Source organism: Loxodonta africana, chromosome 21 (assembly GCF_030014295.1).
Source record: "Loxodonta africana isolate mLoxAfr1 chromosome 21, mLoxAfr1.hap2, whole genome shotgun sequence".
In the NCBI taxonomy this organism is placed as follows: domain Eukaryota; kingdom Metazoa; phylum Chordata; class Mammalia; order Proboscidea; family Elephantidae; genus Loxodonta; species Loxodonta africana.
The window spans coordinates 74,928,377-74,954,645 of record NC_087362.1 but is presented as its reverse complement, the minus strand read 5'-3'; the positions used below and the strand labels follow the sequence as shown (position 1 = coordinate 74,954,645).

The following is a 26,269-nucleotide window of genomic DNA, read 5'->3' as shown; positions in this document are numbered from 1 at the left end:
CCTTAACATAAAGACAACAGAAATCCTCACAACTGAACTAGTAAGCAGTGTCGTGATAAATGGTAAAAGAAGTTTTGAAGGATTTCGTTTTACTTGGATCCATCAATACCCGTGGAAGCAGCAGTCGAAAAATCAAAAGACGCATTACATTGGGCAGATCTGCTGCAAAAGATCTCTTTAAAGTGTTGAAAAGCAAAGATGACACCTTGAAGACTAGTAAGGTGAGCCTGACCCAAGCCGTGGTGTTTTCAGTCGCATCCTACGCGTGTGAAAGCTGGGCAGTGAATGAGGAGAACTGAACAAGAGCTGATACCTTTGAGTTGTGGTGCTGGCGAAGAATGTGGAGTATGCCACGGGCTGCCAAAAGAGTGGACAGGCTTGTCTCGGAAGAGGTACAGCCAGGACGCTTCTTAGAAGCAAGGGTGGCAAGACAATGTCTCGCATACTTTGGACATGTTGTCTGGAGGGGATCAGTCTCTGGAGAGGAACATCGTGCTTGGTGAAGTAGAGCATCAGTGAAGAAGAGGAAGACCCTCAACAAGACGGATTGACACGGCGGCCTTAACAGTGGGCTCACACACAGCAAGGGTTGCAAGGATGATGCAGGACCAGGCAGCATTTCGTTCTGTTGTACATAGGGTCACTATAAGTCGGCACTGACTCAGCACCTTAACAATAATAACATTCATCTGCTAACTGAAAGGTTGGAGTTTCAAGTCCACCCAAAGGCACCTTTCAAGAAATACCTGGCATTCTGCTTCCAAAAAGTGAGCTGTTGAAAACCCTATGGAGCACAGTTCTTCTCTGACGTATATGAGGTTGCCATGATTTGGAATCGACCTGATGGTAACTGGTGTGGTTTTACTGAAGCAGTGGGAAAAAAGGTCTGTGTAACCAGTGATAACAGTCAAAAAGGTGGAAGGTCAGAGAGGACAGATCATGTAGGAGTTCTGAAGCTAAAATAAGGACTGTGGGTGTGTTCTAATGTAATGGGAATCTATCGGAGAGTTTTACGAAAGGCTGTACCATGGTCTGATTTCTCTTATGGAAATATTGCTGGCTGCTGTGCACAAAATAGACCGTAGGGGACTGTGGTAGAAACGGCGTTGGGTCTCCCGGTGTCCATTTTACCTTTCTTCAGTAGTGCTCCCAGTTTTAGCCGAGCACTTGATAACCTAAAACGAAGTCCGTATTTCCCAACTTCCCTTAGAGTTAGGCACAGCTGTGTGACTGGTTAACTTTAGCCAGTAAGTGGAAGAAGTACGTGCAACTTTGGGAGGACGTTTTGTTTTGCTAAATTAAACATTTTTACGTAATCGTAAATTCTGGGGAAGTATTTTTCGAAGGGAGGGAAAATGCTGTATATCATTTCTTCATTCTTGCTGATTGGATGCAGACATTATAGCTGTAATGAAAGTGTAGTGGCTGGTATTCCAGCATCCATGTTGGACCATGAGGTGACCTTGGAAATGAAAGCCACACAGTGGACCAATGAGGGTAGAAGGAGCCTAAGTTCTTGGTAGTGATATATAACCCTCACTCCAGTCTTGACTGCTTATCTCCACAGTTTACATTACAGAGAAGTGCACTTGTATCTTGTTTAAATTCTTAGTTTGGGTATTGCTAGTACTCAGGCCAAATTTAATGCTAGTTAATGTAGGAGCATACAGGATCAGTGAAAGAAACAGAACCAGAGAGAGCTGTTGAATAGTCACAAGTGAAGTGAAAAGTGAATATTGTCCAGTAAAATTAAGCCAGGAAGGGTTCCTAGACAGTGCAGGTTCTACAAAGTGTGAAGGTAATTTGTAGAAGCCAGAGGAAGTCAAGTGCAGATGCTGAGAAGCAAGCAGATTTGTTAGGGACATTGAAAGAATAAGTGTAATAGAGTATTCACCTCAAGCTCAGCATTTCCAAACCCACCACCGAGCCCCTCATCCCTGTAGACCAAACTTGCCATTACCGCCACCAAAGGAAAAGAAAAAGCCGTCTCTTCCATTTCTTTCAATTTAAACAACCGGTTGCCATCAAACTGATTCCAACTCATGGTGACCCCATGTGTGTCAGAGTAGAACTGCCGTCCAAAAGGTGTTCAGTGGCTGATTTTTTTAGAAGTAGATCACCAGGCCATTCCTCTGAGGCACCTGTGAGTAGACTGCAACCTCCAGCACTGTCAGCTGAGTGTGTTAACTATACCGCCCAGGGATTCCGTTCCTTTGACATATTATCATTGTATTACCCACCCACCCCCCACCCCCCAAAAAAGACTAAATCTGATGCCATTGAGTTGTTTCAGACTCCTGGCCAGCAGCTTCAGCGTCATAATGAAACTTACTTCAGCAAATACCAGGCCCCACCCCACACCGACTGGATCACAATCTCTGGAGCTGCCCCCCCCCCAAATCCGTGTTTCAGCAAGCCTTCCAGATGATTATGATGCACACTATTTGAGGATTACTGTCTTTATTTGTCTTAATAGATGTAATTTTTCAAAGTAACTGTCTTGGCACTTCTAGGTTTTAAATAACATAGTCTATAAATAATAATTTTGTCTCTTTTCCAGTATTTTTTGCCTTGGTCAGAGTGGCCACTATTAGTAGTGAAAAGAATAGTGGAAAGAATAAATGTGACCTTATTTTCGCGATGGAAGGACGGCCCCTGGAAGGCCTCGGGATGAGATTCTCTGCTTAGAGCTAAAATGACAGTGATTCTGGGTAAAAGGAGGTGAATAAAAGGAGTTGCTTTGAGGATTTGTATCGCACTGGAATAGCACCTGTCTTATCCTGTAAGCCTCTGCATTAAGTCGTATCACACACCGTTTATTACAAGGCCTAGAGTAAATTCCAGAACCCGAAGTAAGGGCATAAATGGTGGGCACTACCTTTTTCAAGCATCAACTCATAGGTCGTTCTCTGCATAACTAAACTGTAAGGTTATGGAGTTTAGAATTTTTATTTTGGTGTGGATTTCTACCTTGAAAGAATTAGTGCCTTACTTTGAGTTCAAAGTATGAGGTATCTTTGGATTTGAGAAATAACTGATCTTTTTGGTAAGAGGAGGAAGGGGACAGTGGCACATAGGTTGGGACTAAGGACAAAATAGAGCACCACAGACTGCTTTATATATTTGATAATTCCAGTATTGGCTAGCAATGGAGTTTGTTTAAACAATTCAGCCTGATTGTAAAACAAGCCATCAACAAAGATTCTGTTACACAACTCAGGAAAACTATCATGAATAGAATTAAGAATGATTAATAATCAGAGCTAAATCACCAAAAAGCATGTCACTAGAGATTTGTGTCCTGAGTTGCTTTGCAGGTTTGCTCTATTCTGTATATGTCATTTTTACGTTCAGTGGCACGGTTGATTTGGTTGTGAATAGTTATTAACCTTTGGGGAAAACAAAGTTGTGAGCAGCCATCCAAATCAATAGAAAAGAATGTAATAGGTTTATTTGGCCTTGAAACTGTATTTTTAACAGGATCTACTTCACTCGTGTTACAGGCAGTCCCCGGATTACAAACCACTTCTGTTCCTAAGTTTGTCTTTAAGTTGAGTTTTTATATAAGTCAGAACAGTTAGGGACAGTTCAAATTTAACATGTTAAATCAAATGTTTGTTTTATGATATAGTATATAGTGTACTTTTCTATGCATAAAAAACATTAAACACTTCCCAGATACACTAAAACGTCTTTAATATAGTACAATAGTGATATAATAATTTGATGCACGTTGCAAAGTAGCTCCCTTTTGTTATTCTGAATGATTGTATCTGCCTTGAATTTTTAATATGATGGGCTTTACCGGGGCTGGTTTGTGACTGAAGTTATAGGTAAGTCAGAGGGTTGTAGGTAAGTTGGATGTTCATAACGCAGGGACTGCCTGTATATGCAAATTTCATAAATTGCTATTTTACACTGTCAATTTTCACTGGTCCTTGTGTAATATACTTCTCCTTGCATAGTTAATCTTCTTGTAGTTTTACCGTCGTTCTCCTGGTTTCGTTTTGTGAATTTCTTACTTGCCCGCTCTGCCTGGCTCTGTGGTTACTGGCTTCGGTACAGTGAATTAGGAGTGTGAAAGCTGGTGTGTAGCTGGTGTGTGAAAGCTGTGCCTGTGCTCCAGGAGAGGGATGGTGAGCACGAGACCTTGCTCAGTTGTGTATCGTATGGATGGCGTGCCTGGGGAAGCAATGTCTCTAACAAGATGAACGGATACAGGGGGATCTTTCGTTCGCCGACTTGTCAGGTAGCTAACATTACCACGGGTTTTCTTTTTGATTATAAATCGTTTGTTTAAAAAAAGTTTCCAGACTCCATTCCTCTAACTCACAACCAGGGTAAAGGTGTGAAGAGCTTGGGGGAGAGATTGTTGCCATGTAACTGAGATCTTCAGCGTTAGCAGCAGCCAGAGAAAACAAAGGGGAAGTTAAAAGTTGTTGAGAGAGGACAGAGGTCAGATAATTAGACGCTGAGATGGAAGCAACTCAGTGGCAAGAACTGTATCCTTGTCCGTTGGTGACTGTGTAGTAGATAGTCGGTACGTGCTTTTGAGTGAAGAGTGATCTCTCCTTTTGAAAAACATAGACTACATATAACTTTGAAAATTATTCGTCTAGAAAAAAAAGAATTACTGGTCTGAAACACAGGTGTATAATGTCAGTATTTAGTTTAAAAACCTGTAATGGTTTTTCTTTATAAACTGAAGTCCAAAATTAGCCTGGAATACAAAGCTTTTCACAATTAGATCAAAACCTTCCTTTTCTAACCTCGTGTACCACCGTTCCCGCCACATGCTAACCACACTGTATTACTCATTCCCCGAAAACTTGTGGTACATTAGTGCTTATGCGTCCATGTTTTTGTTTAAGGTGTTCCTTTCTCCCTCTCCTGGATTGAAAGCCTATGAGGTCCAACCAGAATATACTTCTTTTCTGAAGTTTTCCTCGTCCTGTTCCTCTTAACCTCCCACCCCAGCAGAATGAAGGTTTCCTCTGCTTTCGTCATGCTTTCTGTATACTGCCTGTCAGACTCCTTTTCACCTTGTATTGCAGATCGTCTTTGACGGGTAGTTTGTCCTAGTATCTATCATTTGTTTAGCAGAATGCTTGGCACATAAAAATACCGTGCTCAGCATCTCATTTAATCTTCACGACACTATTAGGAGGTTGGTGTTATTGGTATACCATCCTCAGTTTACAAATAAGCTGAGTGGAAAAGGCTTCACAACCAGTACCCGGCAAAATGGAAACCCAAACCTAGATCCGTGTAACCCCTGGAGTCCATACTTTTAACCATTGTCTGTATTTCTTAATAATTCTGGTTAAGTCAGCATTTAGGATTTACATTAACTGGATAGTGCCTGCTATCCAGTAGGTATTCTAAGCTTACACGGTAAAGACGGGCAAACGGGTAGTGGGCTTACATTGAAAGGGGCAGTAAAGCTGCCAGCGTGCCATTCATAAAAGTCAGATGTTCAAAGGAATCTTTAACACACGCAAAACAATTCAATATGTTGTTGACTGGATCCTAGAAACCTTCACTGATAACAGCTTGCGGGGAGACCTTCGCTTTTTGAATGTGGCTAGCGTTTGTAATGCAGGCCACCATGGCAGAGCACTGCACGGCTATGAAACACCTTGAACTGATTTCTGGGAGAGTGCTGCCCCCTTCCTTCTGCCTTTATACAAGCATCCTCACAAGTCAGATACTCTAACTGAACTTCACCGGCATAATGCATGGCAGAGCCAGCTGTAATGGGTGTAAACTCTGAGATGGACTGCAGTAAATATGGAAATAGTTAGGGCGAGCAAAGTTTGTTGCCAAAAAAAAAATTGTATTTTTAAAAATCTATCATAAGTTGAAAAATGCCTTAAATGCCATGTATCCTTAGTCCTTGCATAAATGAGTGCACAATCAGTATGCTTTTCTGGAGTTGTCCTGAGCGTCAACTAGTAAACCAGAAGATTTACTGTTTAAAAATTGTTAGAGTGAATGTTCCTAAGACATACGGGGTTCATCTTTTATGTCATCTGATTTTCCGTATAAAAAGATTTTTCTTTATACAGTTAGTAAAATATGATTCAGTTTTTTAACTTCTGTTTTCTGTTGTTTCTCTAGTGTTGTTAGTTACACTCCTGGTAGTAGAAGGGATTGCGGTGGCCCAAAAGACCCAAGGTGAGTACTTCCTTATAGTGAGGATCTATGGCACAATCAGGATGGGGTGTGGCTTACTGAAGAAATTACAGTTTTGAGTACTACATCCATAATCCCTCTGGGGTATTCCAGTGTCCTAAGGCTTTTTGTCAGTATAAAAACCAAAACCAAACCCACTGCCATTGAGTCGATTCCAACTCACAGCAACTCTATAGGACAGAGTAGAACTGCCCCGTAGACTTTCCAGGGAATGCCTGGCGGATTCAAACTGCCAACCTTTTGGTTAGCAGCTGTAGCACTTAACCACTACACCACCAGGGTTTCCTCTGTCAGTATATCAGCCTCAATTTAACTGGATTCAGCAGCAGTTAACTAAATTGTCAACAGAAAGTCTTGTCCTGTTAAATTTTTAAAGATGGGCATCACCGGTAGCTCTTAGCATATTGTGGATTGTGTCCAAAAATTAAACGAGATTCATGCTTTATCACTAAGCAAAACCTTCCTGATCTTCCTGGTTTATGAAGGATTAGCTAGTGTCATCTTTGAGCCAGATTTTTTGTCAGTTTAGGACATTTCAATTTTCATCAATTATACATGCATATGACAAAAGTGAAATAGTTTTAAAAAGTTCATTAGGAAAAATCAGTCCCCCCAAAGTACCCTACCCCGTTTCTTTCTCCATAGAGGTAACTCCTCATTCAGCTGATCCTTTTGATCTTTCCCTTCGTGTCTCTAAATAACATGCTACGTGGATACTTTTTGGTTATTTCCGTTTGAGGCATTCAATAATGACTTCAAACCATGGAAGGTGAGAATTTCACTCTTTCCTACTACCTTCCACCGTCAACCACATGCAAGTCTGTTTTTGCTTTCCACGTGTCCCACCTTCCTCCTCAGTGTGTGCATTAAAAAAGAGAGACTTATAGTTGAGTCACTTCAGATTCTGGTTAGGTCATTATTTATGATTTACATTAAGTCATTCATCTAGATTTTTCAATATGGAAATTTTGTCTTGTTTAGGAAATTTTTTTCTCCTTTTAAAAAATTTTTTCTTTTCTCTGTTTGCTCTCTGAGAATTTCCTAGTGTTTGATTATTGGTCCTCCTTTTGTTTTCTTTTCTCTTTTTCATCTCTCTCTTTGCTATACTTTCTGGGGAAGAGTTGCTCACATTTAGCCAGGAATTGAAAAACTTTCTATAAATGTCCAAATAGTAAATATTTTAGGCTTTGCAGGCCATATAGCCTCAAGCAACTATTTAGCTCTGCCATTGTAGTGTGAAAGCAGCCATGTATGGTACAGGTGAATGGGCATGGCTGTATTCCAATAAAACTTTATTTATAATAATAGGCAGCAGGCCAGATTTGTCTCATGGCTATCGTTTGCCAACCTCTGCTCTCAATTTCTACTAAGTTTTTCATTTGTATTTTTAGGAGCTTTCTTTTATTTCCTGAATATTCTGTTTTTTAAAGTACCTGTTCTTATTTTGTGATACACTGTCTTCTTTTTTTGTCTCCGAGGAGATGAAACACTAGTATTGTGTTGTTACTGTCATTTTATTTTTTTAATTTTTCTTAACGTTGTTTTTGTTTCTTGGAGATGCCTTTTTGTCTGTTTTGTTCTCTGTTTTACATATCAGGAGCTTTCAAATGTCTGGTGCTCCTGGGATGTATGCTAATTACGACAGATGCACTAAAGACCTGATCATCAGGTCCCTGCGGGTGTAGGTAGGGCTGGCTTACTGTGGCCCTCACTGTTGATATTTGCAGAAACCTTTGGTCTACATCTTTGAGTCTCTTCTTTGGACTGATTAGATTCCGCAGAGAAGGATCTTTTCCATTGTCTTGCTTGGAGGCCCTACATCTGACTGCCAGCCTTTGGGGGACTCCTTGGAGGAGAGGGCTGGGAGTGTTATTCATTATGTTAATATTCACCTGATTTTCCTGTTTTCAGGTGGGTATCTTCAACCTCAGCTGTGCCTGATGTCCCCTAAGTGAAAAATCTTTTGTTTTACCTGCCTCCAAAGAAATAACCTCAGTTTTCTGATGTGGCGATGTGGCGACAGCTGCCTAGATTTGTGGGATAGAAGAGGGTAGTGGAGATCAAACTTTAAGCAGACTTTTAATCAATGTTTTTGAAAAGTCTAATTTTAATAGTCTTCACTTCCAGAGACCCCTGGTACTGCCAGTTGTTACTCTTGTATCTACATCTTTGGACTTAGAGTTTATGCCTTTTTTTTTAAATCCCCAAAAAAAAAAAAATCCCTTTAGAGTTGTTTAAATGAGGTTTCCGGAGGGAGGGAGCAGAGCTAAATGTATGTATTCAATCTTCATTCTTTAAAATCCATCTGTAATCTTTGAATCTTGACATTTTTGTTAAAGTAAATATAGGGGTACCATTATTAGATAAATTCCTGAAGTCCTTTTATGTATTTTTAAAATTTTATTTTGTTGAGAATATGCATAGCAAAAACATACAATTCAGCCATTCCTACATGCAGTGTCCAGTGGCAGTGATTACATTCTTCAAGTTGTACACAAGCATTCTCACCCTCCTTTTCTGAGGTGTTGCTTCCCCATTAATAAACTCACTGCCCTCTAAGGTGTCTGTCCAATCTTTCGAGTTACTGCTATCACTTTGATCTCATGTAGGTAGTTCTTTAAAAGAGCATAATGCTTAAAGCAGACATTTTTTACTAATTAAGGTAAACTACTGCTTGCTTTTAAGAAGACTCCACAGGATATTTTGGTTTAAAGTTTACAGATTATCTCAGACCTGTAGTTTCAGGGGTTCATCCAGCCGCCTTGGCTCCAGAAAGTCTGGATTCCATGAGAATTTGAAATTCTGCCCTGCAGTATCCCTTTCTTGATCAGGATTCTTCTATATATATAATCAAAGTGTTCAAAAGTGGTAGCCAGGCACCATCCACTTCTTCTGTTCTCATGACAAAGAAGGCATTTGTTCATGGAGGGATTCTTTTGTTTTTCTGCCAGAACTGAATTCTGTTGACTTACCAGGTTTCCCACCTGGTTTTTGTAAAATCGAGCATTTTATTTCTGCTTTCTCTTATATGGTGAATTTGTCTCTGGTTGCAAGTTCTTCAAGCCAGCCCAGCATACAATCTTATTTTCCTTTCAATTCTGCTGTGTTGAATTTGTTGTGCTAAATATGGCCAAGGTTCCTATAAAAGTGTCTCTGTAATATAGAGCAGACAGTAGTTTGTGGAAGTTGATGAGAAAAGAGAAGAATGCCATTCTCTTTGGCTGTCATTAATGTTTTAAATGCTGTTTTTACTCATAAGATGGACAGAATATTGGAATCAAACATGTTCCTGCAACACAGTGTGGCATTTGGGTTCGAACCAGCAACGGAGGTCACTTTGCGTCCCCAAATTATCCGGACTCATATCCACCAAACAAGGAATGTATCTATATTTTGGAAGGTATTTGACAAATTTCTGTCTTTTATTGAATGAACTTTTACATTATTGTAAAATTAAGTATGTTGGCTAAATGCTGTAATAAAGCCAGTTTGAATAAAATTTAGATATTCATTTGAATTAGACTCTGGTAATTATAAATATTCCTGAATATTGGACATGATAACAAAATAATATTGAAATGTTATGGGAATTTTGAATCTCCTAAGAAAAGTTTGAATCTCCTGTAGATTTAATTCAACGAGGTGTATATGAGAAATTTCTCTCATGAGAAACTTTCTTAAGCTGACATCCACAAGTGCCAGAGGGAAAGATTACTCTAGTTTGATGAAGGGTATGTTACCATTAATGTAAAATGTAACATTTGTTATGACTTATATATATAGCAATTAATGCAATTATTATTCTTATTTATGTAGAGTAAAAGACCAGTTTTTTTGTTTTTCTCACTTGTATCAGTACATTTTTGTTCTTTGTGTTCTCCTGATTTGCTTGTTCTCTTTTCTAGCTGCTCCACGGCAAAGAATAGAGTTGACCTTTGATGAACATTATTATATAGAACCATCATTTGAATGCCGGTTTGATCACTTGGAAGTTCGAGATGGGCCATTTGGTTTCTCTCCGCTTATAGATCGTTACTGTGGCATGAAAAGCCCCCCGTTAATTAGATCCACGGGGAGATTCATGTGGATTAAGTTCAGTTCTGATGAAGAACTAGAAGGACTGGGTTTTCGAGCAAAATATTCATTTATTCCAGGTAAAAAATAAATTATCTTTTCAGTTGTGTAGGTATCCCACACTATGATTTTAGAATCTTAAGGTCAGAGAACAGAATTAGATTTCTTTGTTTTACGTCATATACATAAGGCCAGAAACTTCAAGAGAAATAACATTGTTAAACCAGCAAATCATGTTTTCATAATCCCCACCAAAACTGATTTTTGGCTGATTTTTCCTCATTGGATTGATTGAATTAACTACTTGTTTGAATTAAGTTATCTCTAGAAAACATTGAGCAATACAAAGAATACTGGTCTGCACTTGGAAGCAGAAAGTCTGGTTTTCTAATCCTCTCTCTGCCACCTTACCCCCACGAGTCGGTCAGTTTGTCATACTGTGGGGGCTTGCATGTTGTTGTAATGCTGGAAGCTATGCCACCGGTATTCAGGGTCACCCATGGAGGAAAGGTTTCAGCTGAGCTTCCAGACTAAGACAGAGGAAGGACCCGGCAGTCTACTTCTGAAAAGCATTAGCCAGTGAAAACCTTATGAATAGCAGCAGAATGTTGTCTCATATAGTGCTGGAAGATGAGCCCCCCAGGTTGGAAGTTACTCAAAAAATTAAGTTGGGCAAGAGCTGCCTCATCAGGGTAGAGTCAACCTTAATGACATGGGTGGAGTAAGCTTTCAGGACCTCCATTTGCTGATGTGGCACGACTGAAAATGAGAAGAAACAGCTGCAAACATCCATTAATAATCGGAACCTGGAATGTACGAAGTATGAATCTAGGAAAATTGGAAATCGTCAGAAAAGAAATGGAACGCGTAAACATCAGTATCCTAGGCATTAGTGAGCTGAAATGGACTGGTATTGGCTGTTTTTAACTGGGCAATTGTATAGTCTACCATGCTGGGAATGACAGCTTGAAGAGGAATGGTGTTGCATTCATCATCAAAAAGAACATTTCAAGATCTATGCTGAAGTACAGTGCTGTCAGTGATAGGATAATATCCATACGCCTAGAAGGAAGACCAGTTAGTATGACTATTATTCAAATATACCCACCAACCACTAGGGCCAAAGATGAAAAAATAGAATATTTTTATCAGCTGCTGCAGTCTGAAATTGATCGAACATGCAATCAAGATGCATTGATAATTACTGGCGATTAGAATGCGAAAGTTGGAAACAAAGAAAAAGAATCAGTAGTTGGAAAATATGGCCTTGGTGATAGAAACGACGCTGGAGATTGAATGATAGAATTTTGCAAGACCAACGACCTCTTCATTGCAAATACCTGTTTCACCAGCATAAATGGCGACTATACACATGGACCTGGCCAGATGGAACACACAGAAATCAAATTCACTACATCTGTGGAAAGAGACGATGGAAAAGCTCAATATCATCAGTCAGAACAAGGCCAGGGGCCGACTGTGGAACAGACCATCAATTGCTCATATGCAAGTTCAAGCTGAAACTGAAGAAAATCAGAGCAAGTCCACGAGAGCTAAAATACGACCTTAAGTACATCCCACCTGAATTTGGAGACCATCTGAAGAATAGATTTGACGCCCTGAACACTAGCGACTGAAGACCAGACGAGTTGTGGAATGACATCAAGGACATCATGCAGGAACCATCAAAAAGAAGACGTAAGGAATACGCAGTCATTATACCAAAAAGAATTAGTCGATGTTCGACCATTTCAAGAGGTGGCATATGATCGGGAACTGATGGTACTGAAGGAAGAAGTCCAAGCTGCTCTGAAGGCATTGGTGAAAAGCAAGGCTCCAGGAATTGATGGAATATCAATTGAGATGTTTCAACAAACAGATGCAGCACTGGAGGTGCTCACTCATCTATGCCAAGAAATATGGAAGACAGCTTCCTGGTCAACTGACTGGAAGAGATCCATATTTATGCCTATTCCCAAGAAAGGTGATCCAACCAAATGTGGAAATTATAAAACAATATCATTAATATCACATGGAAGCAAAATTTTGCTGAAGATCACTCAAAAACAGCTGCAGCAGTATATCGACAAGGAAGTGCCAGAAATTCAGGCTGATTTCAGAAGAGGACGTGGAACCAGGGATATCATTGCTGATGTCAGATGGATCCTGGCTGAAAGTAGAGAATACCAGAAGGATGTTTACCTGTGTTTTATTGACTATGCAAAGGCATTCGACTGTGTGGATCATAACAAATTACGTATAACATTGCAAAGAATGGGAATTCCAGAACACTTAATTGTGCTCATGAGGAACCTTCACATAGATGAAGAGGCAGTTGTTTGGACAGAACAAGGGGATACTGATTGGTTTAAAGTCAGGAAGGGTGTGGTTCAGGGTTGTATTCTTTCACCATACCTATTCAGTCTGTATGCTGAGCAAATAATCCGAGAAGCTGGACTATATGAAGAAGAACGGGGCATCAGGATTGGAGGAAGACTCATTAACAACCTGCGTTATGCAGATGACACAACCTTGTTTGCTGGAAATGAAGAGGACTTGAAGCACTTAATGAAGATCAAAGACCACAGCCTTCAGTATGGATTGCACCTCTACATAAGGAGAACAAAAATCCTCACAACTGGACCAATGAGCAACATCATGATAAACAGAGAAAAGACTGAAGTTGTCAAGGATTTCATTTTACCTGAATCCACAATCAACAGCCATGGAAGCATCAGTCAAGAAATCAAAAGATCTGTTGCATTGGAAAGATCTGCTGCAAAGGACCTCTTTAAAGTGTTGAAGAGCAAAGATGTCACCTTGAAGACTGAGGTGCGCCTGACCCAAGCCACGGTATTTCCAATCGCATCATATGCATGTGAAAGCTGGACAGTGAATAAGAAAGACCGAAGAATTATTGATGCCTTTGAGTTGTGGTGTTGGCGAAGAATATTGAATATACCATGGACTGCCAAAAGAACAAACAAATCTGTCTTGGAAGAAGTACAGCCAGAATGCTCCTTAGAAGCAAGGATGGCGAGACTGCGTCTTACATAGTTTGGACATGTTGTAAGGAGGGATCAGTCTCTGGAGAAGGACTTCATGCTTGGCAAAGTACAGGGTCGGCAGAAAAGAGGAAGACTCTCAACAAGGTGGATTGACACGGTGGCTGACACAATGGGCTCAAGCATAACGACGATTGTGAGGATGGCTCAGGACCAGGCAGTGTTTCGTTCTGTTGTGCATGGGGTTGCTGTGAGTCAGAACCGACTCGATGGCACCTAGCAGCAACAGCTGCCACCTGTTGGCTGTGAAACACAGGGAACACCTGCTGCATTTGTTTCCTGATGCTGCAGCAACAAATTACCACAAACTGGGGGGCTTAAAGCAACAGAAATTTATTCTCTCACAGTTCTGGAGGCCAGACTTCCAAAATCGGGCAGAACCATACTCCCTCCAGGGACTCTGGAGGAGCATCTGCTTCCCTCTTCCAGCTCCTGGCAGCTGCCCTACATTCCTGAGCCTGTGCGTCCCTACCACTCTTGCCTTTGTGGTCACATCACCACCTCTGTGTCTCTGTCCTTTCCTCATGTCAGAATTCTTAATCACGTCTTTTGCCATGTAAGGTAGTGTTCACTCTACCACATAAGGTAATATTCACTCTACTATGTAGGTTAATATTTTCTCTACCACATAGGGTAATACTGTACCATGTAGGGTAAGTATTCACTCTACCACATAAGGTAATATTCGCTCTACCAGATGAAGTAATATTTATTCTGCCCTGTAAAGTAATATTTACCCTCCCATTTAGAGTACTATTTACTCTACCATGTAAGTTAATATTCCCTCTCCCACGTAAGGTAATAATATTCAAACTACCATGTAGGGTAATATTTGCTTTTCCATATAGGGTAATATTCTCTCTACTGTGTAAGGTAGTATTCCCTCTACCATGTAAGGTAATACTCATGCTGCCATGTAGGGTAATAGTCACTCTACCATGTAGGGTAGTATTCCTTCTACCATGTAAGGTAATATTCATACTACCATGTAGGCTAATAGTCGCTCTACCATGTAGGGTAATATTTGCTCTTCCATATAGGGTGATATCCTCTCTACTGTGCAAGGTAATATTTCCTCTACCATGTAGGGTAATAGTCGCTCTACCATGTAGGGTAATATTTGCTCTTCCATATAGGGTAATATTCTCTCTACCATGTAAGGTAATACTCATGCTGCCATGTAGGGTAATATTCCTTCTACCATGTAAGGTAATATTCATACTACCATGTAGGGTAATAGTCGCTCTACCATGTAGGGTAGTATTCCCTCTATCATGTAAGGTAATATTCATACTACCATGTAGGGTAATATTTGCTCTTCCATATAGGGTAATATCCTCTCTACTGTGTAAGGTAATATTCCCTCTACCATGTAGGGTAATAGTCGCTCTACCATGTAGGGTAACAGTCCCTCTACCATGTAAGGTAATATTCATACTACCATGTAGGGTAATAGTCGCTCTACCATGTAGGATAATAGTCATTCTGCCATGTAAGGTGACATTTCCTCTACCACATAGGATAAATCCTCTACGGCGTAGGGTAATTTTCACAGGTTCCAGGGATTAGGACATGGACATATCTTTTGGGGGGGCCACCATTTAGCCCATTTTGTCTGTTCTATCTACCCTGGGATGTGTGAAAACGCTTTGAAACTCTGAAGCCCTGTCCAGTGTAAAGAATATATATGTCCCCTAAAGGGGAAGCACAAAGATGGACAAGTAATTTTCCTGTCCTTCAGGAGCTTACAAAATGAAACAAGATGAAAAATAACTTCATGTAACAATTACGAGATTTTTTCACTTGTTTTTGACAAACTTAATCTTTAAAGGATTGATACACATCAAAATGAGAAATTATCCATAATCCCACCCACCCCCGTATATGTAAAAAAGTGTTAACGTTTTGGTGTGTATCCCTTCAGATGTTTTTCTGTATGCATTTTGTTTTACAAAACTAGGATCACAGTATACGTACAGCCTTATTACACCTGAACAACGTAAGAAAAAACGTTTCCCTTGTCAGTAAACATATCATGGGAATTTTTAAATGTTGCTTCAGTGGCAAAGGATATTCTCCAAAGATGAAATTTGTCTTTTAAATGTTAGCTTAATTTAAAATAAGTCTCAGAGACTGTTCTTTTTTAACTTAATAAACTCAACCTTTGTAAAAGGGAACAACTAATAAATACTTCAGCTCTTTTGCAGAGAAATGTCAAATAGAAATTTAAATCTTACAGCAGCGTTGGGAAAATCAGAATTCCGTCATATCTAGGCATGGTTTTTTTTAGGCAAGAATTTTAGGATATTATCATTAGACGGCAGCTGTCTGCCTGTCATTACTGCACTGAAGTTACCAGAATTATATCCCAGTTACTTCCAGGAAGTAACAGTCCTTTAAGAGTCTCTGCCTCAACAACCACCACCAGTAGCTTAGAGAATTTCATAAAAAAATGCCAATTTCTCACCATTGTTAATAGATTGTTTCCAGATTTACCAGCACTGAACGGAATTACCTTATATGCATGACTTTATGGTCAGATGTAGCCATATTTTGACTTAGGCAGATTATACACTGCATAGTTTTTTTGACATGTGGGTTTATTTTTAATTATCGTGGTGAAGCTTTGGAATCCTGACTCACATAAAGGTAACATAGTTGAGTGGGGAAAATTCTAAAGGGTAGGTGGCTAGAGAATAGGAATTTGGTCCTGGCTTGGCCATTGTCTGATCTAAGAAAACCACTAAATCTCTCTCTGACTCAGTTTCCTCACCTGTAAAATGGTATATTACCTAATCCTCTGGATATTACTGTCATGAAAGAGCATAAAAAAGTTCTCTGATTATGTTTTTTAATACTTAAAAACATTGGAATAAGGTTAAGTTTTGGAAGTCTTTTTTTTTTACCCCAAGTAGTTTAAACTTATTTTCAAAGATCTGATGCACGCATGATTTTGTGACACCAAAATACCAGTTGTTTCTGTTAATTGGTTTAAAAAAAAAAAATTTTTTTTTTTTAATAAAATCAAATACCTGATTAATTTAATCAAATCAGTTAAAAAAAAAAAAAAGCCAGCTCTCTGGAATAGAGCACCTGCTGCTGCTTTTGACAGTTGATGGGAGTTTTGAAGTAGTTTTAATGACGGAATCAAAAGTATTAGTATTATGTAAACATTGATACCACAGATGAGTAGCCTGAATCACATTCACAGATAACCAGTGTATGCTTTACATCAGTGAAAGCTGCTTTCTCTTGCCTTGTTCTTAAGTGGCGTCTTAGGTATAAATTAAGAGGTCGAGCCTTGAAGTAACTCTGAAATTCTCTTCTTCTGTTGCAGATCCAGACTTCACTTACCTAGGAGGTATTTTAAATCCCATCCCAGGTTTAGTATATTACCTCGTTTTCTCATGGCATTTTTGATTGGTCTTATTTTCCTTTGAACATTCCTCATTTGTTCTTTCTAGATTGCCAGTTTGAGCTCTCAGGAGCTGATGGAATAGTGCGTTCTAGTCAGGTAGAACAAGAAGAAAAAACAAAACCTGGCCAAGCCGTTGATTGCATATGGACAATTAAAGCTACCCCAAAAGCTAAGGTATTGTTACGTATTGAGTAATTTCAGAAGAGAACATAATCAGACATGCTTTGTATAATGGGTTATTTTGGTTCATACAAATATTTATTGATTATATGAACTGATGCAACAACTAACGTTTTAGCTTACTTTATTGAGTACCTACTAAGGTTCCAGCATTGTTATAGTTAAACAACATAGTATATAAGTTTCAGGAATATCACACATATATTAAAGTTTTTTTTAATCTGTAGGTTCCTAATTTGTGAGTGCAGTTATTGATCAGTATGATTTGTAAAACCTTTTTATGGGGAGGAAAAACAGGCCACAAGAGGTTAAAATGTCTTGCCAAAGTCACAGAGCCAGATAACATCGTCAGAACCAAACACAAATATGTTGAGTTCTGGGTTCTTACCATGTTTTCTGTTAATTATGTAGCACCTTTGTTGGAACCTTGGTGGCGTAGTGGTTACAAGCTCGGCTGCTAACCAAAAGGTCAGCACTTTGAATTCACCAGCCACTCCTTAGAAACCCAAACCCTATAAGGCAGTTCTGCTCTGTCCTCGACTCTAAGGCAATGGGTTTGGTTTTTTTTTTAATGAGAAAATACTACAGGGAAGAATGTTTTTAAATTACCATATCAGATTGAAAATGATCACTGACTACCCTTAAAAAAAAAAAAAAAAAACCTTAACAAATCATTAAAGTTAGATATACAGTTAGGTTAATATGATGGATTATACCTTACCAATTATAGATTCCAACTCATGATTACCTCATGGGTTGAAGTATATCTGCACTCCATGGAGTTTTCAGTGGCTGATTTTTGGGGAGGTAGATTGCCAGGCCTTTCTTGTGAGGCACCCCTGGGTGGACACAAACCGCTAATCTCTCAGTTAGCAGCCAGGCAAACAAACTCTTGAAAACATTAGAATATAAGAAATAACCTTTTAAAAGCATACAGTGATTGTTATGAACTATAAATTAAAAGAGATAACTATAAATCAGGAGTAAAAATATTGGCAGTACGAACATGTAAAAACCAATCCCATTGCCATTGAGTCAATTCTGACTCAGAGCAACCCTATAGGACAGAGCAGAACTGTCCCATAGGGCTTCAAAGGAGCAGCCGGTGGATTTGAACTGCCAGCCTTTGGGTTAGCACCTGAACACTTAACCGCTGCAGCAGCAGAGCTCCACGGGTGTACATAATCATATAGTTTACCAAAATTAAATATAAAAAATAGAAAACCCAAATAATCCTTTACTCAGGTAAAGAAAGTGATTTTGTAGTGAAAATACGAGAACAGAAAAACTGGCCAGACTAGCTTTTAACAAATACTCAGGAAACACATTATGTAAACTGTTTCAGAAAACTGAAGAAGAGCAGCCCCCAACCCCTTCTGTCAAAACCAAGTAAGGATTAGATGAGAGAAGAAAATTATACACCAGTAGCATTTATAACTCAGAAGAAAACCTGGTGATCTATTTCTGAAAAATCAGCCATGAAAACCCTGTAGAAGAACCCAATTCTGTTTTGACACAGTTGGGTCTGAGTCAGAAAGGACTTGATGGCAACTGGTGGTATAGTTAGCATTTATGAAATGCAAAGTTAAAAGCTAACCAATGACAAAACATAAATGTATTTTAGAAGTCATGACCCAAGTGAATTTTATTTCAGAAATTCTTGAATAGTTTAATATTGGAAAATCTGATGTACTTTACCAGATTAAAGGAGAAAGTCCATGTATCTCAGTGTATGCAGAAAAATATTCAATAAAACTTAAAACTTATTTAAAAAAAAAAATAACTAACAAAGAAGGAGACTTTTTTCAGCATAATGAAGAGTATCCACTGAAACCCTGTAATAAGCACCATAATTAGTAGTGAAACCTTAGAAGCACCTCCTTTAAACTCAGGAGTAAGACAGTAACATCTGCTTTCAATGTTTTATTCATTGTTGTTCAGAAACCCTGCTCAGTGCAACAACACGAGAGACGAAAGAAGAGGTAATCAGTTATAAAAATCAGTTTCTTTTCTGTACTCCAGCAAGAATCATTTAGAAAATAGGACTTTTTTGAAATATCATTTACAATAAGGACAAATCATAAGGTACCTATGAGTAAATAAAAAAGGATGTGTAAAACACTTATGGAGCAAAGTGTAAAATTATATTGCAAGACATAAAAGAAACGGAGAGACATCATTTTCATGGATGAAAAGACTCAGTATCACAAAAAATATTGTTTCCAAATTAATCAGTCAATGAAAATAATTTTAACCAAATCCTAGTATGGCTTTTTGTAGAACTTGACTAGCTAATTCTAAAATTCACATAGACGAACAAGTGGTCAAAAAGAACCATGACAGTTTTGAATAAAAACAAACTTGAGGAAGGTAATCTTTGAGATAAAGTCGTGGTAACTGGACAGTATGAAATTGTCATTGGGATATGGAACTTAATGAATCTGAATAGGGTACCCCAGTACAGAACGGCACATGTATAGAAATCGGGTATGTAACAAACATAGCATTCTAGATCAAGAGAAGAGGCTATTGATAACTGGCCCTGGGACAGTTAACTGTCAGTGTTAGATCTCTGTCTTAGACTTGGTATAATATCAGTTCTTAATGTTAAAGTGAAACCAAAACTTGTAGAATAAAATGTAGGAGAATAGTTAACATGACAAGTTTACTAAAAATAAACAGAAAATAGAGTATAAAATTTTTCAGTTTTATTACATTAAAGTAAACTTTTTGACTTCCAGAACCAGCCAAGGTGGACTAAGCCCACTCTAACCTATTTTCCCTACAGATGGCAACTAAAACCTTTGGACAAAGTACAAAAAGCAAGTACATGAGGATTCTGAAAACTATTAGCCAGATGGATTGGGGAGGGAAGTTAAAACTTGAATAATGACCCATAAAAGGGGTGAGATTCAGTTTTTCCCCTTGCTTTGTCTCCTGGCTTTGAACTGAGGGTGGACTGGCTCATGGAACTGCTTAGCAGGCACAGACAGTAGACACTCTGAAAGAAACGGCTGTAGGGAAGAGCAGCCTAGGAAATCTGAAGACTGGGGCAGGGTCCCTGTCTTTTTGTTCGTTTGGTACTCTTGTCTCCTAGCTTTGCCCAAGCCCAGAACCAGTAGTAGACCTGTGATACAGCAGCTGCAGCAGCAACTGAAATCCCCAGAGAAACCCTGTCCCCTTAGCCAGAGGAACTGGGAAAAGGGGATGGTGTTGTCAGAGAAACCCTGTCCCCTTAGCCAGAGGAACTGGGAAAAGGGGATGGTGTTGTCAGAGAAACCCTGTCCCCTTAGCCAGAGGAACTGGGAAAAGGGGATGGTGTTGTCAGAGAAACCCTGTCTCCTTAGCCAGAGGAACTGGGAAAAGGGGATGGTGTTGTCTAGAGAGTATGGGGCAGATCCCATTATTTTTTTTCCCCCTTCTCAGCACCCCAAAGGTTACTCAGAACTTGGTAGAGGATAGGTGGTTACAACTTGGGGAAAGCTTGTCTTTTCTGACTAGAAAAAATGGGGAAAAGGGACTGTTATCTAGAGAACATGAGGGAAGTCTTGGAGAGGAGAGCTGAAGAGGCGAAGAAACTTACCCCTGAGCTGCATGTGTGTGGAACACACCCAAAGAAATACGGCAGAGGTGTTGGGAACCAAATGACATTATAAGTGACCATCCAATCCCAGAGTGACCCATGACCAAAGAAACCTAAACAGCATAACAAAGGCTTTGAAAACTGAACTTAGGAGGAAGCCACCACCCACACAAAGTGAGACAGAATAACTTGGTAGATACGTGCTAAAACCAAACAAAAATCAGCATTCACCAGCGTTTTTTATTAGGACCCAGAGTCATTATATTCAAAATGTCTAGGATAATTACAAGTTACTGTCATGCAATCAGGAAAATCTGATTAGTTCTGGAAGGCAAAGACAACAGATGCCAACCTTACCATGACCAGATATTGGAATTATCAAAGACTTAAAAGCACTTTGGTCCATGTGGTTGTTGTTGGGTGCCATCAGGTCGGTTCCGACTCACAGCAACCCAGTGTGCAGCAGCACAAAACACTGCCTGGTCCATTGACATTCTCACAATTCTTGCTGTATTTGAGCCCGTTGTTGCATCCACTGTGCCAGTCCATCTCATTGAGGGTCTTCCTCTTTTTTACTGACCCACTACTTTACCAAGTATAATGTCTTCACCAAGCGTGGTGGTTAAGGTTGTGTTTCAAATTGGCTGGGCCATGATTTTCAGTAGTTTGGCAGTTAACGTGATGAATGCAGTCACCTCTGTGATGAGATCTGCTATGAGCAGCCAGTCAGTGGAAAAGAAGTTTCCTTGCGGGTGTGGTCTGCTTCCACTATATGTGGACTTTCTGGCAAAGCTTGCTGGCTTTTGCTCTCTCTGGATCCTGCATCCTGCTCATCATCACCTGACCTCCAGGTCTTGGGAATTCAGCCAGCAGCCTGCTGTCTGACCTGCTGATCTTGGGTTCATCAGCCCCTGCAGCTACATGAGTCAGGAGAAGCCTCCAGCCTGATGCCTGACCCACACACTTGTTACTTTCCATACTACAACTGCGTGAGCCATTTTTTTGATACAAACCTGTCTTTTTCTCTCTGTTATGTGTGTGTATATACACACACACACACATACACTTCACTGGTTTTGCTTCTCTGGAGAACCCAGCCTAAGCCAATGTCCATCTCCAGGGACTGGCCCCTCCTGATAACACATACAGAGTATGCGAGATGAAGTCTCACCATCCTTGCCTCTAAGAAACATTCTGGCTATACTTCTTCCAAGACAAATTTGTTCATTCCAGAGTCCATGGTAATATTCAATATCCTTCTTCAACACCATAATTCAAATGTATCAGTTATTCTTCAGTCTTACTCATTGTTCAACTTTTGCATGCATACAAAGTGTTTAAAAATACCATGGCTTGGGTCAGGTGCACCTTAGTCCCCAGAGTGACGTCTTTGCCTTTTAAACTTTAAATAGGCCTTTGGAGCAGATTCATGCAATGCAGTATGTCATTTGAATTCTTGACTGCTGCTTCCATGGGCGTTGATTGTGGATCCAAGAAATATGAAATCCTTGATAACTTCAGTCTTTTCTCTGTTTATCATGATGTTGCTCATTGGTCCAGTTGTGAGGGTTTTTATTTTCTATATGTTAAGGTGTAATCCATCCTGAAGACTGTAGTCTTTGATCTTCAAGATGAATCGATACAAAATAACCTATTCTGAAATACGAAGCGAAGGAAGATTGAAAACAAATGAACAGAGCCTCAGGGACCTGTGGAACACAGAAGGCCTAACCTTTGTGTCATTAAAGTCCCAGAAGGAGAGGAAAAAGAAGGTGGTACAGGAAAAACATTAGAAGAAATAAATGCTAAAGACATCCCAAAATTGCTGAAAGATATAAATTTACAGATTCAAGAAGCTCAGTGAACGCCGAACAGGATAAACAAAAAGAAACAAGCATAAAACCAGGCCTGGACACAGAAAGCAAACTGCTTGAAACCAGAGATATAAAGAAAAAGTCTTAAGACCAGCCAGAGAGAAATGATACATTTTTTATAACAGAACAGTGATAAGAATAACTGGATTTTTCATCAGAGGCCAAAAGATAATAGATCAAAATATTTAAAGTGCTGAAAAAGAAAAAAGCTGAACACAAAATTCTGTGTCTAACAAACATATACTTTCAGGAATGAGGACAAGATAAAGATATACTCTGATGAACTAATAATTTTTTTACCTCCAAACCTGCCATAAAAGAAATGTTAGAAGTTCTTTGGATAAAGGAGAAATGAAACTTGGAACTTTATGAGTGAAGGGAAACAAATGGTAGACATCTGGGTAAATATTATAAACCTTTTTAGCAATACCAAAAAAACCAAACCAGGCCTGTTGCCGTCAAGCCGATTCTGGCTGATAGTGACCCTATAGGACAGAGTACAGCTGCCCATAGGGTTTCCAGGGAGCAGCTGGTGGATTTGAACTACTGACCTTTTTGATTAGCAACCGAGCTCTTAATCATTGTGCCACCAGGGCTTCTTTTTACCAGTAGCAGGAATGAAACAGAAGATACACTTACAGACCCTACCAGCATTAAAAAGAATAATAAGAAAATACAAAAAAACTTCATGCCCACAAATTGGACTGTATAGATAAAAAAAAAAAAAAACTATTAAATGGGCAAATTCCTTAAAAGCCACAAAATACTTAAACTCGTCTGAGAGGAAATATGTAACCTGGATGGCCTCATAATTAGCAATTGAATTCATATTTAAAAACCTAATCAGGAAAAGCCAAGGCTTAAATAGCATCAGTGACTTAAGAAATAATGTCAGTTCTTCACGATCTGTTACAGAAAATAAAATACTGCCCGGCTCGTTTTATGAGATGATCATTACCCTGACACCACCAGATTAAAGGCATTATAAGGAAATCACTGATGGGTATTCCTCAAGCAAACAGGTGCAGAAATCTTCAACAAAATAATAGCAAATCTAATCCCACAGCATATAAAAAGAATTATACATCACCTAGTGTGGTTTATCCTAGGAATGCAAGACTAGTTTAGCATTTAAAAAATCAGTATAAGCTACGAAATTAACAGACCAGACAAGAAAAAACACGTTTGTCTCAGCTTATTCAGATTCAATGCCATTCGTGATAAAAACTCAGAAAAATGGGAATAGAAGGGAACTTCCATACCCTGGTAAAATAATCTAAAAAAAACGAAACAGTTAATACCATGCTTAATGGTGAAAACCTGAATACTCTATCCCCCTCAAGGTTAGTAACAAGGCAGCTCATATTCGAAGTTGTAACCAGCGAGAAACGGCACGTGCAAGTCAAAAAAGAGGCTTTCTTTCGTCAGATGACATTATCGTGTATGTAAAAAATTGAAATCTACAAAAAAGGCCAGGAAGGAGTCATTTTTAGCGAGGGTGCAGGGTATAAGACCAGTATATAAAGATGAATTGTATTTTATATACTAGCAATGAACAGTGGGATTTCAGTATTCTAAAAACTACTGTTTACAATAAAAAAAAAAATAGCGCCCCCAAAATTAGAAATATGTACAGGATCTATAAACTGGAAACTATTAAAACTCTGATGAAAAAATTTAAAGAAGTCCTAAATGAGAGATACAATGGATATGTGTGTTAGCGGACTCAAGGCTATATTTTTTCACAAATAATGTGCCACACATATCATGAGCAGAAATGATGAAATATGACAGTTGTGGCGTAGCCCACCCCCATGCATATACTGTGCATGTTTGCTCATGTTTCCAGATGTGAATTTTGGCCTCATTCACCCATCTACCACATGATAGGTGAATCAGTGTTCTGTTCATTTTCTTTAGTCTCCTGCTTGTGTGTATAAAAACAGTCCAAAAGTGTTACTTTTGATCATAACGGTATAATAAAGGTGTAAGCTATGGTCAAAAAGTCATGAATGGAGCATGGTAGACCCCCAGTAATCAGAAAATAAACAGTTGAAGCTATGAGGTTCTGTTAATTTAAGTTGATAATTATAGTGTAGTAGCTTACAGTCGAATGTGAAAACCTTATCGTGTTGTCTTAAATGAAGCCATTAGGTTATGTTAGGTCTGCTTTTTCATTGTTCAATTGTGTCTTCTCAGTGTCAATTGAAGTTAGCAACACGTGGGGGTAAAAAAGGCATTTTGCGCTTACGAAAATAACAGACGGGGCGGGGGGGTCGTGGTTGGCAAAAAAAACATGTAACACATCCTTTATTTGGAAAAAAATGATATCGTTAAAATGTCAGTCCTCCTGAAATTGATTTATATAGATTGAACACATCCTAGTCAAAATTCCAGCTATATTTTTGTAAATATCAGCTGATTCTAGAAATTAATGTAAATACAAAGGAATTAACTAGATGGTAATTTTTAAAGATAAAGTTGAAAGACTGCTTGATTTCAAGACTTACTATAAAGCTACAGAAATGAAAACATTGTAGTATTGACAAAAGGACAGATACGTAGATGAATGGAACAGAAGAACCCAGAAATGGATTCACAGAAGTATGGATAACTAATTTTTGATAAGGGGTATTCAGTGGAGAAAGAACAGTCTTTTATTTGAACAAATGGCATAATAATTGAACCATCCATATGCCTCCAGACCCCTTCCAAAACAGAACTTTGACATATATACCTGATAACCTTTTATAAAAATTAGCTCAAAAGGATCATAGACCTAAATATAAAATTTTACATTATAAAACTTTTAGAAGAAAAGGTAGGAGAAGGTCTTGATGGCCTTGAGTTAGGCAGAGAGTTTTCAGATAGGACAATCCATAAAAGATAAATTTATGTATTGGACTTCAATAAAATTAAAATATTTTGCGCTGTGAAGGATACTGTCAAATGAAAAACAACAGACTGGGAGAAAATATTTGTGTATCAGCTATCTCTCAAAGACTTTTATCCAGAACTGAAAACAGTAAGAAAAAAATGAACCCTCCAAATGGACAACAGTTATTCTAAAGCATAGATGTGAAGTTTGGAGGACAGTGAGACTGAATTATTGGAAGTGGAACAACTAGAACAGAAATAATGAGAGTGCTGACACAACTGAAGAACGTAGCCAATGTCACGGAACATTGTCTGTAGAAATTGTTGAATGGGAACTTGTTTTGCTGTGTCTTCTTTCACCAAAAACATTATCAAAACAGATAGTATAGTACATGGAGTGTGAGTTTAAATAGGGTCAAGGGTACAAACTAGCTTAGCCCAAGCAGTGCAAAGGCTGTGTGTATGACATTTAAGACGAGAATTCAATCACTGAGAGCAGAGGGACTATTCTGTGAGTATTAATAGCAATATTTTTAGCTCACCAAACCAGTAGGCATAATTCTAAAACAACCCACAAGGACCCACCCACCCCTCACTATAATCCCCTCCCAGTGGAAGATATTTGGTACAGTTTAAGAAAGAATGATTATCCTCAGTGGGCCTGACATAATCAGGGACTGAGTGATGAGGCTAAAAGGGACGGATCTCTTCTGGCAAAAGAAGTTCGAAGCATGGGAGAGATTCTACGCAGAGGAGTTTCTCTGTTGCTGACTTTGAAGATGGAGGGGCCACGTGGCAAGAACTTCAGGCGGCCTTTAGGAGATGAGAGCAGACCTCACCTGACAGCAAGCAAGGGAAGGAGGACCTGTCCTCCAATGCCACATTCTTCCCAGAGCCTCCTGATAGGAAGAAAGGGCTGCTGATCTACTTAAGAAAAATCAACCAGTGAAAATCCTGTGGATCACAACAGTCAAATTCCATTGTGCATGGTGTCACCATGAGT

The 26,269-nt window shown here is 39.1% G+C and overlaps 1 protein-coding gene across 1 annotated transcript in view; it reads left to right on the top strand.

Moving 5' to 3' along the window:
* NETO2 (neuropilin and tolloid like 2) overlaps positions 1-26,269 on the top strand; it is a 53,201-nt gene that overhangs the window by 5,872 nt on the left and 21,060 nt on the right. The window contains exons 2-6 of the mRNA XM_023555671.2: positions 6,121-6,177; positions 9,455-9,595; positions 10,101-10,349; positions 16,672-16,716; positions 16,799-16,926. Of these exons, the coding sequence (XP_023411439.2) occupies positions 6,121-6,177; positions 9,455-9,595; positions 10,101-10,349; positions 16,672-16,716; positions 16,799-16,926 (620 nt within the window). The remainder of the gene's footprint in view (positions 1-6,120; positions 6,178-9,454; positions 9,596-10,100; positions 10,350-16,671; positions 16,717-16,798; positions 16,927-26,269) is intronic.